Source organism: Neoarius graeffei, chromosome 15, assembly GCF_027579695.1.
Source record: "Neoarius graeffei isolate fNeoGra1 chromosome 15, fNeoGra1.pri, whole genome shotgun sequence".
Lineage (NCBI taxonomy): Eukaryota > Metazoa > Chordata > Actinopteri > Siluriformes > Ariidae > Neoarius > Neoarius graeffei.
This window is the reverse complement of record NC_083583.1, coordinates 52,445,079-52,464,291: the sequence shown is the minus strand read 5'-3', so window position 1 is coordinate 52,464,291 and position 19,213 is coordinate 52,445,079. Positions and strand designations below refer to the sequence as shown.

The 19,213-nt window shown below is 43.7% G+C and overlaps 1 protein-coding gene across 7 annotated transcripts in view; it reads right to left on the bottom strand.

The window, feature by feature from the left end:
- LOC132899574 (cAMP-specific 3',5'-cyclic phosphodiesterase 4C-like) overlaps positions 1 to 19,213 on the bottom strand; it is a 198,340-nt gene that overhangs the window by 62,502 nt on the left and 116,625 nt on the right. The window contains exon 1 of one of the 7 annotated variants that reach the window (XM_060941590.1): positions 10,641 to 11,331. The exons of the other annotated variants lie outside the window; for them this stretch is intronic. Coding sequence (XP_060797573.1) covers positions 10,641 to 10,768 — 128 coding nt within the window. The 5' untranslated portion in view covers positions 10,769 to 11,331. Of the gene's footprint in view, positions 1 to 10,640; positions 11,332 to 19,213 lie in introns of those variants that run through there. 7 annotated transcript variants of the gene reach the window in all.

Below are 19,213 nucleotides of genomic sequence, written 5' to 3'. Positions count from 1 at the left end.
GGAGGTTGCCCAGTTGCAGACCGAGTTTTCGGACGTGTTCTCACCCCTGCCAGGCCGCACTAACCTCATAGAGCACCACATTGAGACGCCCCCGGGGGTGGTAGTGCGTAGCCGCCCTTACAGTTTACCCGAGCACAAGAAAAAGGTGGTTCGGGAAGAACTCGAGGCCATGCTCGAAATGGGCATCGTCGAGGAGTCCCACAGTGACTGGAGCAGCCTGGTGGTCTTGGTACCCAAGGCCGACGGGTCGGTACGGTTCTGTGTGGACTATAGAAAAGTCAACGCGGTGTCTAAATTCGATGCGTACCCAATGCCTCGTATTGATGAGTTGCTCGATCGGCTAGGCACGGCTCGTTTTTACTCGACACTGGATTTAACAAAGGGTTATTGGCAGATCCCCTTGACTCCATTATCCCGTGAAAAAACGGCCTTTTCCACACCGTTCGGCTTACACCAATTCGTCACACTTCCTTTTGGGCTGTTTGGGGCGCCTGCTACGTTTCAGCGGCTGATGGACAGGGTCCTCCGCCCCCACGCCACCTATGCGGCCGCGTACTTGGATGATATCATTATTTATAGTAATGACTGGCCGCGGCACCTACAACACCTGAGGGCCGTCCTTAGGTCGCTGAGGCGGGCGGGTCTCACGGCCAACCCGAAGAAGTGTGCGATTGGGCGGGTGGAAGTACGGTATCTGGGCTTCCACTTGGGCAACGGGCAGGTGCGTCCCCAAATTAACAAGACTGCAGCAATTGCGGCCTGCCCGAGGCCCAAGACCAAAAAGGGGGTGAGACAGTTCCTGGGGCTGGCTGGCTATTATCGTAGGTTTATACCTAATTATTCGGACGTCACCAGCCCGCTGACTGATCTGACTAAAAAGGGGGCACCAGATCCGGTCCAGTGGACGGAGCAATGCCAGCGGGCTTTTTCTAAGGTTAAGGCTGCACTGTGTGGGGGGCCACTTTTACACTCCCCTGACTTTTCTCTCCCTTTTATGTTGCAGACGGATGCGTCGGACAGAGGGCTGGGGGCCGTTTTGTCCCAGCAGGTGGAGGGGGAGGATCGCCCTGTCTTGTACATTAGCCGCAAGCTGTCGGTGCGTGAGGGGCGCTACAATACCATCGAAAAGGAGTGCCTGGCAATCAAGTGGGCGGTCCTCGCCCTCCGGTACTACCTGCTGGGACGCCCTTTCACCCTCTGTTCGGACCACGCGCCCCTCCAGTGGCTCCACCGCATGAAGGATGCCAATGCGCGGATCACCCGTTGGTATCTGGCACTCCAACCCTTTAACTTCAAGGTGATCCACAGGCCGGGGGCGCAGATGGTCGTGGCGGACTTCCTCTCCCGTCAAGGGGGGGGGGGGGGGGGTGTCGGCTGCGGGCCGGACAGCTGCCCGGCCTGAGTCGGGCAGTGGGGGTATGTGGCAGCGGGGGCGTGGTCTAGCATCGGTCTGTGACAGGAGGGCGGAGTCGGGGAAGTTAAGTGGCAGAATCATTTCACCTGTTAATTGATGTTTGTGTGTCTTCCCAGTGACCGCGCCCTTCTTAAGGAGAGAGAGTGAGAGCAGAGGGACTCTCTCCATAACCAGACAGCTAATGTGTGTGCATGTGTCTGTGTGTGTGTATTTACAGTTGAAAAGCTGAATAAAGAGAGTTTTGTATGCTCAGTTCTGTCCTGCCGTCCTTCTGTGCTCCACCCATTTACACGAACTGCCACATATGTTTTGTTAACTTAATACCACTTACTGATTAGTTTTTTATAAATAATCATCTGGGTGTCGATAATTGTGGAACGGTGTCGATAACTGTGGACAAAGGTGTCGATAATTGTGGAACGGTGTCACGCAATCTGATACGCTAAGTAATCGGGAATCAACTCATTTTTTTTCCAGTGGAATTTTGAGTAATTATTCATGCACAATTTACGAACTGAAAGTCTTTTCTACTTTTGCAACGGCCAAAAGATTGTTAAGGTGTCGATAATTGTAGCCGCCGCTCTAATTTACAACTCCATCCACCCATCCATTATCTGTACCGTTTATCCGTCAGGGTTATGGGGAGCTAGAGCTAATCCCAGCTGACTTCAAGTGAGAGGCAGGGTACACCCTGGGCAGGTCACCAATCTATCACAGGGCTAGTTTATAACTTACATCACAGAATACAAGGATAATTTCATGCTGTTTTCCATTATTTAAGATCCTTTGTAAGGCATGAAAAGTTAGTTTCCTGGGAGCAGTCATATTAAGAGTCTGGTCTCATTGGAAACAACTGGATCAGAAAAAACAGCTGTCTCAACAGTTACCTTTCACAGAGGTGGAGAATGGTATAAAAAGAAAGTGTTTAGAGAAACCATCACTAACAGGAAAGACCGTCATTCAGAAATGGGAAATGAGAACTGTGAAATGTCTTTCAGTAGGAGTAGGCATATGACTCAAAGTGGCTTTCTGAAATATGTCAAATTTACTCAACTAGTTAGGATTACCAGTAAAGATGATCAATATTTATGAATATGACTTTAAAATCCCCTCAGTAATCCTGTCAGGTTTGCTCATGTTAACTAGCTAGCCTCCGAAAAGAAAAGATGATCACCTTTTAACAATATTACTGAAAATGCAAGGTGCACTGAAACTATTTTGTTGGCTTATGATGTCCCAACACCTTACTAACCCAATTTAGGTTGGATTTTCTTTTGTGATCTATTTGTATGTGATTTAGTTTTTTTTTAAATTAACATTTTGAAATCTAAAACGTGCTCTTTTCTATTGATGCACAAATGCAAAAACCTAAATATCTAAGGTGTTTAGGACTATATACACAGTACTGTATATGTACAAATGAATAGGTTCAATACAGAATAACAATCCACTATAAACAGTATTTATTTTACACCAGAATATAATTTTATTATTCTACAGAATTGGTTTACAGTAAAATACACCAAAACGCAGTGCATAGCCTAATGGGATATCTAAGATTTCTGGCAAAAGTGAGAATGGTAAAAGTTCTCCTTGTGTCAAGTCATTTTTGTACCCTTTATTTTCGCAACTATTCTAAGTGAATAGAAATACGGTACGAGTTTAATTTTATAGGCTAGTCAACTTTTTGGTTTAGTAAAGCACTGAAATTCATTTTTGTGAGTTAATTCAGTGGTGGAGATGGCTGAAACTAGCTGAGATGGTTCACAGGTTTAGGCTTTGAGTTGAGTTAAGCTTGTGTGTTCAAATCCCAGCACCACCAAGCTGCCATGGCTGGGTTTGTGAGCCAGACCCTTTAACTTCTGTTTGAAGGCAGTGCAGTTCTTGACATATAGTCAAGAGTTCTTGTAAGGTTATATTAAACGGATTCATAACCTTATCAGATCATATCTAAAAATGTGTCAGTTAGAGGTCACAAAAGTACACACATTCTTTATTTAAGTAGAAGTATCGATACTTGTGTAAAAATACTCTGGTAAAACTAGAAGTACTGATTCAACTTCTTTTGTCAAGTATAAAAGTACAGGCTCTGAAATGTACACAAAGTAAAAAGTAGCCCTTTTGAAGGACACTTCTACTGGTTGAACCTCAAATAATATATATATATATATATATAAAATTTACCAGCTGGGAGGTCCGTATCGTGAAATACTATAATCGAGGTCTTGAAAATACTGACTGAGGCCTCTGGGCCGAGGTCAGTATTCAAGGCCGAGGTCATGGTATTTCACCATACGGACCGACCTTAAGCTGGTAAATAATATATTTATTTTTTTCTTTACCAAATTCTAACAGAAAATGAGAGCACCTGAAAGGGAAAACAAAGCCAAGGCGAGCCAGCGTTTTGAATCCTCATTCATGGCTGTAATGCAAATGGCTTCCTCCTCGGTATACAAGTGCACTTCCATGGCAGGAAAAAAAACTACATTTTGCCGCCTATGTAGTCCCCTATTTATACAAAATTGAGTAATTCAGGATTCAGCCATGTTTTTGCTCGGTGTTAGCAACAGTTACAGGTTTTCAGCTTTCTCCTGAAATGTTTTCTTTTATTTCGTCTTCATCAGGGTAGTAAAACTCGCTTTCACTGTGAACACTGTCATTATCACTATCCATGCTGTAAAATTAATGCTATTATACTGAGAAATGTGAAAATAAATGTTGAAAAAAAATTGCTACTATATTTGTTGTTGTTGTTGTTGTTGTGAACAAGTGAGTTGCCAAAGGTCCGTAACCGGGGTCCGTATCGTAGGATTCCAGACTGCTCGCAAGCCAATCAGAGCGCACGATTTGATGGAAACCGGACCGCAAAAAATATATAATATAATATAATATAATATAATATAATATAATATAATATAATATAATATAATATAATATAATATACATACAGGTCACTTTTTCAATGGAATAAAATAATCTGTTCTATTCCCTTCTAGCGGGTTTCATTCATTTGGTTCAATAGCATGCAATATTGTTAGCATATCACTTATCCTACGTGTATTACGTCACTCTACCCAATGGAGAATGGGTGATGAATATGGTTTATAATATTGCATGGTTGTCAAGACAACATGACGTCATACATCAGAGATGTACCGTAAAACTTCCGTGCTAGCAAGTGACTGTGACAATTTGTACGCAAACATGGCTGCCAGGTTTGCTTGGTTACATACAGAAGATTTTGAGAGAATTTTGAAAGAGAAAGATGCGTTGAACACCCGAAAGGAATGCATAATAATAATAATAATAATAATAATAATGGCTTTTTTGTCGTGGTATATCAGATATATTCCATTCAGCTAGCATGATATTGGACTCATCTTCGACTTGTTTAATATCATGCTAGCTGAATGGAATATATCTGATATACCACTCAACACCAGCCAATATTATTTATAATATAATTAGGGGGTTGGCATTTGTGTGCAGAAGAAGGCAGACCCACACTTTCTTAAATGAATTATTAAATAATACCAATTATAAGTTGCTCCTATACAAATATTTTAACAGCCAGATACTTTGTGACAAATAAATAATCCACTTGTATGTTCAGTCGATTGACTAGCAGCTAACTAGGTACAGCCAGCTACCCAACAACCTGCTGTACATAACAGTGACTTACAGTTATTCTTCACGGCACAGATAGAACTAGATGGAAAGCTCTTGTTGGTGGCCTATGCTCCTAGGGTGCTAAGGGCTTAATAATAATAATAATAATAATAATAATAATAATAATACAGCCATCCTACCCTTACACTAGGCTCCTAACATTCTTACTAATAGCTTATTTGAAGAGCTTGAAGACCAAACATCACCTACGGCTAAAGTGTTAAGTATTTAAATGGAACAATTTGGTGTGTTTACCCAAAAACTTTTAAAAGTTCAAAGAAAGCCCATTCGCCCCAGTTTGCTGAATTTGAATGCAGCTCATATTTTGCTTCAGAGACAGGGTTGCCAGATTGGGTTGTTGTAATCAGTGTTGTCTTTTTTCTGTGTGTTATTGTTCCGTCTATTTAGGATGAAACCAGTCTTGATGCTGGGAAGGTGCACAATGGGGCAAAAATCAATAACCAATAATTCACTTCAGATGCATTACAAATAAAGTGACGAGCCTCATTTGAAAATGTAATAGTAGAAAGTACAGATATTTGTGTTAAAATGTAGGAAGTAAAAATACAAAGTTGTCAGAAAAATAAATACTCAAGTAAAGTACAGATCCCTGAAAACTCTACTTGAGTACAGTAACGAAGTATTTCCCACCTCTCGTGACAGTTATAAACGCAAAATGAAAGCATACAAGTTATTATAGAATATTTACAGTGTATTTCATTCAGGAAGGGGATGCATGCTTGCATTAAATGCAGTGGTCAAAATAAATGGCAAGCTTTTACTTAAGGGCATTGTTCATAATCCTACAACACCTATGTAACCTTTTATTGACAACTACCATAAACCTATGAAAACATCTATAAAGGCTTTAAGATCTATAAAGGCTTACTTTACAAGTGTCAGCTGTCATAAGGACTACTTTATTATTATTATTATTATTTATAGAAACTGAGTTACGTGACATACTTTGGTTGAGAAGGTTGTGTTATGACCTCCTCTGGGCTGATTTATAATTAACGGTCATGAAAACTGAGTTCATGGCTCAGTTTATTCCCCTGGAGCTTTCCCCCCTCTTCTACAGCTTGTATTGTTGTATTTTAACTTATGCTGTATTGTTATGGAGCGACTTCTGGTACAAGCATTTCCCTCGGGATTAATAAAGTTTTATCGTATCTCATTCCTGTCACATAATGGTGATGATGCAAAATGTCAAATCGCGAGCCTAAATTCAATCTAATTTAAGGTCAGAGGAAATATACCTAAACTTATGCAAATGCACTACACTTTATAACAATTATGTATTGCTAGAATGCATTTGAAGTAGTGTCTGTAAATGTTATCCACTCAGATCTGTCTTGATAGATTTTTAATCAAGTAATCGAATGCATATACTTTTCATGGCTTAATGGAGATTACTGATAGGCATCGGATATTGTAACCTATTTATAATATCTTATAAGTTGCATTGGTAGCAATGAGTAAAGAGAGACGTACTTTAAACAAAAGCTGTTTATTAAACCAATAACTTAAAAAAAAAAAACTTTTTCTGATGATTTTCTCATGTCTCTGGTACTATAAGCAGATAAGTACCGGTGCAGGTCGCTGTACCTATGATATAATGTGTTAGAAACACTGCTGTTAAGAACCCATAATGCATCAGCTTCTCAATGTGTATTATATCTTCAAAAGTCAGTATAACGAAGTGTATAATGCCTTAATAATAATAATAATAATAATAATAATAATAATAATAATAATGCATTGTAACATGCTATGAATGTGTTCCTTATACTACATACAGCCATGATTGAAAGTGTTAGTGAGTATGTTTTCTGACTGGTGATGCTTGTTGGGATAAACCTTTATAAATGTTCATGTAGGTTTAAATCGACTGTCATTAAGGATTTCTGCAAACGCCCTTGAGCATCTTTAGGACTAAATTTTGTCTTTGTCATTTTGTGATTTTCAAAGTAAAGGTGTGGAAACCTTTGGAGTAAACTGCACCTTGCAAAAGTTGTTAGTTTTTAGCTGTGAAACTCAAGGCAAGTATAATCTTTGACCAGTGGATTACATTAAATGGTAGATTCAGAAAAATGCCTATAACACTCACTCACTCACTCACTCACTCCGCACACATTGAACACACACTTTTTTCTTTTTTCTGAAAAGCAGTAAGAGAAGCTGTGACCACAAACGCCTATGTCACCATGCACAGCTCTCGGATTGACGTCAGTTGTGGCTCAGTTTGCACTCCTATCAGAGATAAACGAGCACAGCAGCACTGGATGTGTGTGAGATAAGAGACTAATGTCGAAGCATCAAAGACAATGTTTTAACTAGTACTCAAAAACAACTCCAATACACCATTTGGATATTTATGATGGAATATTTGCGCTGATATCGAGGCCATGATTCTTGCTCAGTTTCAGTCAATAACTCTTCGTTTCAAAATGTAGTGGCACAATAGATTGTACACAGCTTTGACCTTGTTTCAGCGGGTTGCAGCAAACCTGTACAGATGCATAAAGAAATTCCTTCAGGATGGACGCAGACTGCAAATGAAAAGACAATTCCTGGTGCTCGTTCCATTAGTTTCCTGCCATTGAAAACATACAATCACTTCTTAAGGAATCCGCTCCCAAATGGCTCCCCTCAGTGTCATTTTTGTACAACTTGGACTCAGGCTTCTTCAACAACAGGAAATGAATGTATTCACAAGAGCCCCTTATGAGACATATTATGCTGAATCATGGTAAGGTTTGATTCAATAAGCAACTGTTTCTTCTGGTGGAACAGTCTTTACATAAATTAAGCTCGTTATAAGCTGGCGTGCAATTTACGAAGAAGAGACACATGGGTGCAAAAATTATACGATCCAACCAGCCGGTTGTGAGTGATCTTGGCTGTATACTGCTTTTTATCAGACTTTATTCAATCCACATTCACTGGATATGAGCATTCGTGTGCTCTGATTGGCTACTAGGATATCAGCTCATATACCGTGAGTAGAGAAAAACAAAATGAGCGTGTTGCTGAACCAACGGAGGACGAAATAAAAACTCTACTCGAAAACAACAAAAAAAAGCACAACAAAATATGGAATGAAAGTATTTGACGGTAAGAACGTAACTTTAAAATTTTTTTTTCAATAATTATTATCATTGTAGCATTTTTCACAAATTGCTACTGTCATTTCGCCAGTTTGTTCACATTCTAAGCAGAAAGTATTTTGGATGTTTTGCATCAAGTTTTTATTTATCAAATTTGCAAAAAATAAAAATGCTCTGTTTCTCAAAATCCAGTGAATGTGGATAGAATAAAACAGTTATTCCACTCAATCTCATTGTACATGGAGTTGTACGACTTGGCTTCATAGAATAACCGTTAAATATATTATAATCAATTATGGGAACCGAGGTAGTAATACAAAGCACATAATACATAATACACATTAATATTTATTCCGGAGGACATAATCCTATCTGGTTATAATTTGGGCCACAAATCTAAAGCTCTATCTCCAGACACACACCTGAGCTCTGAACAACAAAAGTATCATTTAACGTATGTTTTCCATGTGCTTTAATAAAACTGAAAGCTGATATGGCATACATGCTGGGAAAAACAACAACAACAACAACAACAACAAAACCCCATCAAAGCCACACTTCGTTTTGTAGATATGGTCAAACATATTTGGCCGGGTTTGAGTTTAAAATCAAATTTATAAATCTGTTCACCGAGCCCGCGCTAACCTTGAGGGTCTGAGGTAAAAACCAGACCAAATTCCCAAAACAGCAAACCAGATGGACTTTAACTTTGTTGAGAGGACGACAACGCAAGGTTGTAAAATCTGGCTCGAAACAGCAGCATGAGTCTCACTTCCTGCTTGTCGCTTCTTTATTACCTTATTACTTATAGCATACAATGATTATATATTTAAAACAAATCATACACTGAAAAACATTGAAAACTGAATTTGAGGAGAAAATTACTTAATGCTAGTGAAATTATCTTGCTGCATGGACAGATATTTTTACTTGATAAGACATTTTAGAATAAATTAGTTGCGATCTAGAACTAAGTTTAATAATCTCAGAATCCGTGTCTTGTATTCTTCTAATAGGAAATGCTAGATCGTTTCAACTGTTTTCAAGATATTTTCACTTGCTAAGAAATCATTTTTTTTTGCAGTGTATATATGATTGCTGGCAGGAGTAGAACCCAATGTGGTGTTCTGCTGTTGCATGCTGAGATGCTTTTCTGCTCACCACGGTTGTAAAGAGCGATTATATGAGTTACTATATCCTTCCTGGGAGCTCGAACCAATCTGTGCTGAGTTTCCCAAAAGCATCATAACACAAAGATCATCGTTAAATGGTAGAGCGAGCAGCACAATGAACACTCTCTCTCCTAGTTAAGATGCTCTTAGCATTTAAGAGGCTTTTGGGAAACCCACCACTGGCTATTTTCCTCTGACCTCTCTTATCAACAAGGCGTTTGTTTCCACCCACGGAACTGTCATTGCTCACTCAGTGTTTTTTGTTTTTTGCACCATTCTGTGTAAACTCTAGAGACTGTTGTGTGTGAAAACCCCAGGAGATCAGCAGTTTCTGAAATACTCAAACCACTCCATCTGGCTCAAACCAACACTCATGCCACAGTGAAAGTCACACTTTGAGATCACAATTTTTCCCATTCGGATGTTTGAACACCTGCGATGACCTGGCGACTTGTCCAGGGTGTACCCTGCCTCTTGCCCATAGTCAGCTGGGATAGGCTCCAGCTTGCCTGCGACCCTGTAGAACAGGATAAGCGGCTAAAGATAATGGATGGATGGATGGATGGATGGATGTTTGAACATTGCGAACATTAACCGAAGCTCTTGATTTGGATCTGCATGATTTGATGCATTGTGCCGCTGTCAATGGATCGGCTGATTAGAGAACCGCATAATGGGATGGGTGTTCCTAATAAAGTGGCTGGTGAGTGTGTGAGAGAGAGAATACATATATATATATATATATATATATATATATATATATATATATATATATATATATATATATATATTAAACTCTCTACATTTTTTCAGTATTTGATATGAAGAACGTTTCTACAAATACTGTGCACAAACTCATCAGGTGCATTTATTAAGGATCTGTCAGCGAGCTTCAGACTTTTCTACACATTGCACTCATACTGAACTTAACACCAGTGCACAGACCCAATGTGTCCAGTGTAAAAAACAAACAAACAAAACAACACAATAATGAGACCAAAACAGTGTTCCCTATAACAGGAAAGAAGGTGTCTGGCTTTATGAAGGTGCCAGATGTTCACCTGCTGCACTGTGTTGATATTTATATATTTTACGGAGCACTCAAGTGCCCTTAAATTTTAACTTTTATGTTACACCATTCCCAGAAAGCATAACTTGTATCGCATGTGGTGGCACCATTGGAAAACCGAGGAGGGATATGACCCAATACCAGCGTTAAACTGCACATGCATCCCCCCCCCCGTTTCATTGAAAGAAAAGAAGGGAAATAGTTACCGCCTGCGTTTCTGTAAGATGTCGATGGGACGGTTTACTGCGCAAGGGGATCCACAGATATTCCCATTTCGGACTTTGAAAGCCCGGTCAGCAGGAGCCAGAAAGACACAGTTAGTCGGCAAACTCATAGTTCCCTCTATTTCTCTTTCGAGCACTTTCCGGGTAGTCTATTTGTCCTCTCTTTGAACTCTTTAGCTTTTCCTTTTGTGTGCCCATGACCTCTTGAAACCACACATGGTTCCCATTTCTGACAAGTCACAAACAAAGAAGCCAAAGTCGCATGAGTAATTAACTCCGTTTGAGTCAGTCCAGAAGCCTTGATGCTCAAAGTCTGTCTTGGTTTCAGTGTTCATCCCTCCTCTAGAAAAACAGGTTGATGCACCCCAGTTCTTTCAGCTCTGCTTGTCGCGCGCGCCAACCCGTGTGTGTGTGTGTCACATGTTTTTTCCTTCTCTTCCTGAAATTAGGCTTTTTGTGTGATTCCAGTGGTAAGCCTATTTTGCTCAGAGCACAGCCCACTGGTTTACATATGCAGGATGACACGCAGAGCTTTAAAGAAAGATCTAACACCATCCAGACAGAAGGGGAGAAAGAACTGTCTTTCCTCTTTGCCACCACTCTTCCTGTGTTATTGTGCGGATCCGTAGTGTTCTTGGTCTTCACGTCATTTCCTGCACTTCTCTTGCTTTCTTCTGCTTTTCTTATTCAAAAGCCCCCCCACCCACCCCGTCCTCTCGCAGCTCAAGCCGGGGCTGACAGCTGAACTCATTTGCGAACCTCTCCCCGCCTGATATAGCGTATGCGTGTGTCTGTTTGCGGCTGTGTGCACGTGCTTTAGCGTTCTTGAACCAGTGCCAACTGAACAGTGAGGTCACAGCACTGAAACAGGGGGGAGGACCCACAGGATGAGAGAGGCTCCAGCCTTCCCGGAAAGTCTCCAGTGTTAACTCTTTGAAGAAAAAGTACCGCTGGGTAGAGGAGAAAGAGAGCGCAAGAGAGAAAACACACACACACACACACACACACACACACACACACACACACACACACACACACACAGAGTACAGAAAGCCTACAACAAAGTTAGCCAGTTGATGACATGGCCAGCTGCTTAACTTGGATCAATCATAAATCAATACCTTAATTAAAATAAAAACTAATGCCAGGGCAGGTCACCTTCATGCTCATGCAAAATCATTGACTGGTAAAGAGGGCAGGAGTTGTGTACGAGGCTGACTGTTTAATTACGTGATGGGACTTTAGTTCCCCTGGAGCTGAAATGGAGCTCTGCTGAAATTAGAATAAATATTTGCTTAGTCAGAAGTGTTAGTGGGGACTTGAAGGGGTGTCTTTCTCCCCTGTGGTCTAAAACCAAACACATACAGGAGATAGGAGAACAAGAAGTCTCTCTCTCTCTCTCTCTCTCTCTCTCACACACACACACACACGATACCTTCAATTACTCAACTTCAACTCATCTCATGAAAATTACCATTTATGCAAATGACATTCATCGCACAACTTTCTTTCTTGTACATCTCTCTCTCTCTCTCTTTTCTACTTCCTATTTTTATGCTATATTTTTATCCTCCTTCAGTGCTGCACATTAATCACTGGTCACTCATCATCCTTTATTTTCTACTGCAGCATCCTTGAGACTGTGCAAACTAAAAATTTCATTCCAAGGAGCTTGTACATAGCATATGATAATAAAGTTTACTCGAGCCACCCTGCAACTTAATAACTGATAGTTTATCTGAACTGGAATATTGTTATGCCTAAGGCAATGTTTACCCTTTTCAAAGATATCTCTTATATTGATGCATCATTCCTTGTCTCAATCTCATTTCTGATGTTTCCAGAGTCACTTTAAGTCACACCATCTTTAGAGTCCAATAAACCCAGTGCGTGAAAAGGTGAAACTAAACATGGCCAGTGGATACAGCTCTGACTGAGTAGATACACAACACAAATGATTTAAAAGCAGCCTGAAAAAAATCTACTATTTAATGGGGCTGGAAAGTCTCTTCAATAACAGAGGAAATAGCGCCACCCAGTGTGTCATATCGAGATTGTTTTCTTGTACCTGACTGGAGCATGGATCAGCCTGCAGCAGGGTAGATCAGATCTAAATTTAATGTAAAATCACCAATCTATCCAGCTTCAACAATTCAGATCCAGACCAAAGGCATTAGAAAAGCTCATTCGTTAAAAAAAAAAAAATTATATATATATATAAAATTCGGGCGGCACGGTGGTGTAGTGGTTAGCGCTGTCGCCTCACAGCAAGAAGGTCCTGGGTTCGAGCCCCATGGCCGGCGAGAGCCCTTCTGTGCGGAGTTTGCATGTTCTCCCCGTGTCTGCGTGGGTTTCCTCCGGGTGCTCCGGTTTCCCCCACAGTCCAAAGACATGCAGGTTAGGTTAACTGGTGACTCTAAATTGACCGTAGGTGTGAATGTGAGTGTGAATGGTTGTCTGTGTCTATGTGTCAGCCCTGTGATGACCTGGCGACTTGTCCAGGGTGTACCCCGCCTTTCGCCCATAGTCAGCTGGGATAGGCTCCAGCTTGCCTGCGACCCTGTAGAAGGATAAAGCGGCTAGAGATAATGAGATGAGATGAGATGAGATAAAATTCCTTCGTAGAAAATGAAATAAATGATATTAAAGGTCCCATGGCATGAAATTTTCACTTTCTGAGGTTTTTTAACGTTAAAATGAGTTCCTCTGACCTTCTTAAGTCACCCCAGTGGCTAGAAATTTCATAATGTGTAAACCAAACTATGCCCAACATTTGAGAATGGCGCGTCAAAACGGCGCGTTGATAAGCTTTTCCCTTTACTACGTCAGCAAGGGAGATGATCCCCACGCCCCCCCTCTGGATTCCCACCCACTGTATGGATTGCCCCGCCCAGTTGTAGTGAGGAGACCATAGAGGACACAACAACACGGCATCACCTAAGCGAGCGAAACATGGAAATTGCGCTGTACATGGATGTGACAACACAGAAAAGAGTCTGTTTTTACTGCCGACGGGAGAGCCCCTGAAGATGCAGTGGCTTAATTTTATTTACTTCAATAATACGCCGTAGAGTCTACCTAAGACGGTGTATGTTTGTCGGAAGCATTTTCCTGAGGAATGTTTCCACAACTTGGGACAGTACAGGGCAGGTTTTGCACATCAACTGTCACTGAAGCCTGGGTCCGTACCAAGCATCCCTGCCGCATCAGCAACAAACACCGAACAAGTAAGTGTATAACTGGTCGTTTTGCCGTGTTTTAAAATCGGTGCGTTAGCCTAGCAATGGCTACATTATCTGTGCAGCTAACCGCTTCCTGCAGTTAGCCAGGTAATCTGCGCTACAAAACCAAAAAGCATGCAGCATGCTCTGTTAAACTGAGTTTAGTCTGGAAATTGACTGTAACTTATGAGCTTATGTTTGACTATTGTACAGCAATGCATGTCTTCTGTTGGATAAGCGATATGTTGCTGTAGTTGCTGCTTCTATCCTCTTTGGTTATGGAGTGCGTGTTCAAGCCTAGGGTATTATACATTCATAAACTACCACTCCGAACACTCTCACTCTCTGTTCTCTGTGTCACGTTGAGTTTACGAAAGGAGTCCGAGGGAGAACGGGGTTTTGTCTTAGCAGCGTAGCTACAGGCGCTGATAGCAGCAAGTATGTGTGTGCGCAGCTTGGTCAAGCCCCTCCCCCTTCCCCCATGGCCCGCCCCCACCCTCTACTCTTCCCCGCCTCCTGCTTCTCATTAGCAAAACGACGCACTGGGAAAAGCGCTGAAATGGGGCTTTCTCCCAGGAGGCTATATTTACGTGCCGAGGGTTCATTTCGAGAAAGGCTGCGGATATAACATCCGGAAGCCTCCACGAGCCCGTTTAAAGCATCAACAAACCACCATGCCATGGGACCTTTAACACAACATTGGTGAGCTATATTATTCTCATCTCATCTCATTATCTCTAGCCACTTTATCCGGTCCTACAGGGTCGCAGGCAAGCTGGAGCCTATCCCAGCTGACTACGGGCAAAAGGCAGGGTACACCCTGGACAAGTCGCCAGGTCATCAGAGGGCTGACACATAGGCACAGACAACCATTCACACTCACATTCACACCTACAGTCAATTTAGAGCCACCAGTTAGCCTAACCTGCATGTCTTTGGACTGTGGGGCAAACCGGAGCACCTGGAGGAAACCCATGCAGACACGGGGAGAACATGCAAACTCTGCACAGAAAGGCCCCCATCGGCCACTGACCTCAAACCCAGAACCTTCTTGGTGTGAGGTGACAGTACTAACCACTACACCACCGTGCTGCCCAACTTTCAGAAATAATACATTAAAATTGCACTGCAATCTCCCTCATCGACACTGATATTTTACTGATTCGAAAGCTGTGCTGTTTAAATGAGTCACAATCACTGCATAACATATGAAATCTCTGGAAAATTTGAAAGAGACTAAAAATCCATCCATACATCCATTATCTGTAGCCGCTTATCCTGTACAGGGTCGTGGTCAAGCTGGAGTCTATCCCAGCTGACTATGGGCGAAAGGCGGGATACACCCTGGACAAGTCTCCCGATCATCACAGGGCTGACACACAGACACAAACAACCATTCACACTCAGTCAATTTAGAGCCACCAATTAGCCTAACCTGCATGTCTTTGGACTGTGGGGGAAACCGGAGCACCCGGAGGAAACCCATGCAGACATGGGGAGAACATGCAAACTCCACACAGAAAAGCCCCCATCATCTGCTGGACTCAAACCCAGGACCTTCTTGCTGTAAGGCGACAGTGCTAACCACTACACTACCATGCCACCGAGACTAAAAATAAAATATACCACAAAAATACAGCGATCCACAACTAAAAGTATTCAATTTGCATTTAAAAAAAAAATCTAAAGACATTATGATGTCTTTAGATACATGTTACAGGGAATGAAAACAAAAATAAAAAGTGAATCATTTCTTTCATTGAACACGAGTGAAAACACAAACAAAATCATTTAATTGTTCCAGAGTGAAAACGTTATTTTAGACCCTGCTCATTTTCTTGATTTCACAGACACCTAAATATTTTTGCCAACAGGACTAGATTCCTGTCCAGAATTTGGCACATTTTATAGCTATCGTCAGGTTTTCAAAAACAGCAGGAAAATCAGTGTAGAAAGTATTTTCCCTACAATTCTGCAAGCAACAACAAACAAAATAGATATTTCTGGTAAAATGCAGTCTTTGGTGTTATTTATACCCTTGGCTTCCTGTAAACGGAATACGTATGTAAAGAACACTATTAACCATTATTTATTTCATTCTAACTAGTTTCCAACTAAAGAGAGGGATCAGGAATGTTAAAATATATCTGTTCTGTATGAACCAAAATGAGAAATGAATCTTTTTAATCCCTGATCAAGACAAAAATTACACAGAGCATTGCATTCTGTGACTTCTGATAGAAATAATTCAAGGATTTTACAACAATGGGGATGAAAACACCACTTTTATGATTTTTCTTTGTCAGTAAATTGTCCAACTATATTAATTTTCCCCCTCAACTCAACATTATGGGCTATATTCCATAGATCACTGACATGCGATCTCAATGAACTGCATTTCACTTTCAGGTTGTAACACTACAAAATGTGGAGAAGTTCAAAGGGGGTTGTGGCAGCGGGGGCGTGGTCAAGCATCGGTCTGTGACCAGAGGGCGGAGTCAGGGAAGGTAAGTGGCAGAATCACTGCACCTGATGTCAGTTAATGTGTGTTTGTGTGTCTTCCCCAGTGACTGCGCCCTATATAAGGAGCGAGAGAGCAGAGGAAGAGAGCTCTCTCCCCAACCAGACGACCTGTGTGTGTGCATGCATGGCTGGGAGAATAACGTCACTGTAAAGTGTCCAAATAAAGAGATTTTGTTGAACTCAGTTCTGGCCTGCCGTCCTTCTGTGCTCCACCCACCCGTCCGAATTGCAACAGTGGTGCTGAAACCCGGGAGCGGAGCACAGAGAACAGCCCCATGGAGTCCTCCCCCTTTGCGGACCTGGTCCATGCCCTCGCCACAGCCCAGCAGAGCCAGCACCAGGCGCTAGTCGCCCTCCGGAAGGAGCAGGAGCAAAGGTTCGAGGCCCTGGTGCTGGCGCAGCAGGAAGATCGTCAGGCGTTCCGGCACCTCCTCGCATCAGCGGGGTCCACCACATCCACCGCCGCGGGCCCTCCCCACCTCACCCTAACAAAGATGGGCCCGCACGACAACCCCGAGGCCTTCCTCACGCTCTTTGAGCAGGCAGCAGAAGCCTCGGGCTGGCCGGTGGAACAGCGCGTGGCGCGCCTCCTCCCCCTGCTAACGGGCGAGGCACAGCTGGCCCCGCTACAGCTCCCCGCTGACAGCTGGGCTGGTCTACGCAGACCTCCGCCGGGCCGTCCTCCAGCGTGGGGGGTGCACCCCCGAACAACATCGGCAGCGCTTCCACGCTCTGCGCCTGGAGGAAGTCGGCCGGCCATTTGCATTTGGCCAGCAACTCCGGGACGCCTGCTGGCGGTGGCTGAGGGCTGACAACCGTGACGCCGCGGGAATCGTTGATCTGGTGGTACTGGAACAGTTCATCGCCCGACTACCCAAAGGGACCGCGGAGTGGGTCCAGTGCCATCGCCCGGCGTCACTGGATCAGGCCATCGAGCTGGCGGAGGACCATTTGGTGGCTGTTCCGACGGCAGGACAGCAGATCTCCTCTTCTCCCCTCTCTCTCTCTCTCCCCCTCCCCTTCTGTGTCTCGTCCTCGCCCCGTTCCCCACCGCGGAGGCAGGGGCTGGCTCCACCCCAGCTGGCCCGCCGCACCCGCGGTGCCCTCCCGTTTCCCGCTTCCATGTCTGTCTCTTCCCCCCCTCAGGTGAGTAAGCCCCAGAGTACCGGTGCAGAGAGAAAACCCGGGCTGGTTTGCTGGCGCTGCGGGGAGCTGGGGCACCTCCAGCAGCAGTGCTCGGCAATGGAGGTGGGCGCGGTGGTCCGGATCCCCGATGCGCCAGGAGCCGCCCTCGATCGGGCCGGAGCGTATCGCATACCGGTGAGTGTCCAAGGGGATACATATCAGGCTCTGGTGGACTCTGGCTGTAATCAGACCTCAATCCACCAAAGCCTGGTGCAAGACAAGGCATTGGGGGAGCACAATTGGTGAAGGTGTTGTGTGTGCGCGGGGATGTTCACAACTACCCTTTAGTGTCGGTCCACATTCTTTTTCGAGGGGAAAAATGTAGTGTAAAGGCAGCGGTTAATCCTTGCCTTACCCACTCGATAATTTTGGGGACTGATTGGCCGGGATTTCGGGAGTTAATGAGTCATTTAGTGAAGAGTGGGGCCTGCCGTAGTTCAGCAGGGGGAGGTCCCGGTGTGGCATTGGCGGGAGCAGCTGTCACAGAGCCGTCTACGTCATCTCCGCGTCAGAGTGAGGAGCAGCAGGCTCCTCCTCCTTCTCTCGGGGAATCCCTCGCGGATTTCCTGTTAGAACAGTCGTGGGATGAGACTCTGCGGCATGCGTTTGACCAAGTAAGAGTAATCGATGGACAAACGCTCCAGCCAAACGCCACCCCGTCCTTCCTCTATTTCTCCATTATGAGAGATAGATTATACCGAGTGACGCAGGACTCTCAGACTAAGGAGCCGATTACACAGCTTTTGATTCCAAAGAGCCGCCGGGAATTGATATTCCCGGTGGCTCACTTTAATCCCATGGCTGGACACTTGGGGCAGGATAAGACACGAGCCCGAATAATGGCCCGGTTCTATTGGCCAGGGATTCACGGTGATGTCCATAGGTGGTGTATGGCATGACGCGAATGCCAGTTAGTAAATCCAGCGGCCATTCCAAAAGCACCTTTGCGCCCTCTACCATTAATCGAGACCCCGTTCAAAAGAATTGGGATGGATCTCGTCGGGCCATTAGATTGGTCAACACAAGGGTGTCGCTTTATTTTAGTTCTGGTGGACTATGCAATGCGATACCCGGAAGCAGTGCCTCTTCACAATATCTCAGCACGCAGTATTGCGGAGGCGCTCTTCCGCGTCATCTCCCGAGTCAGAATCCCCAAAGAGATTCTGACTGATCAAGGCACCTTGTTTATGTCACGCACACAGAGTGAACTGTATGGGTTATTGGGAATTAAGCCGATCCGCACCAGCGTTTATCACCCACAAATGGACGGTTTAGTCGAACGGTTCAATCGCACACTCAAGAATATAATTAAAAAGTTTGTTCGCGAGGACGCATGCAATTGGGATAAATGGCTCGAACCCCTGTTACTTGCAGTGCGAGAGGTCCCACAAGCCTCCACGGGGTTCTCCCCATTCGAATTATTATATGGGCATAAGCTGCGCGGCATCCTAGATGTACTGCGAGAAAATTGGGAGGAGGGACCTTCCCCGAGCAAAAATGAAATTCAATACGTTATTGACCTGTGTGCAAAACTCCACACACTCACGGACCTAACCCAAGAGAATTTTCGGCAGGCCCAAGAACGGCAAACCTGGCTGTACGACAGGGGTACGTGCCTTAGGGAGT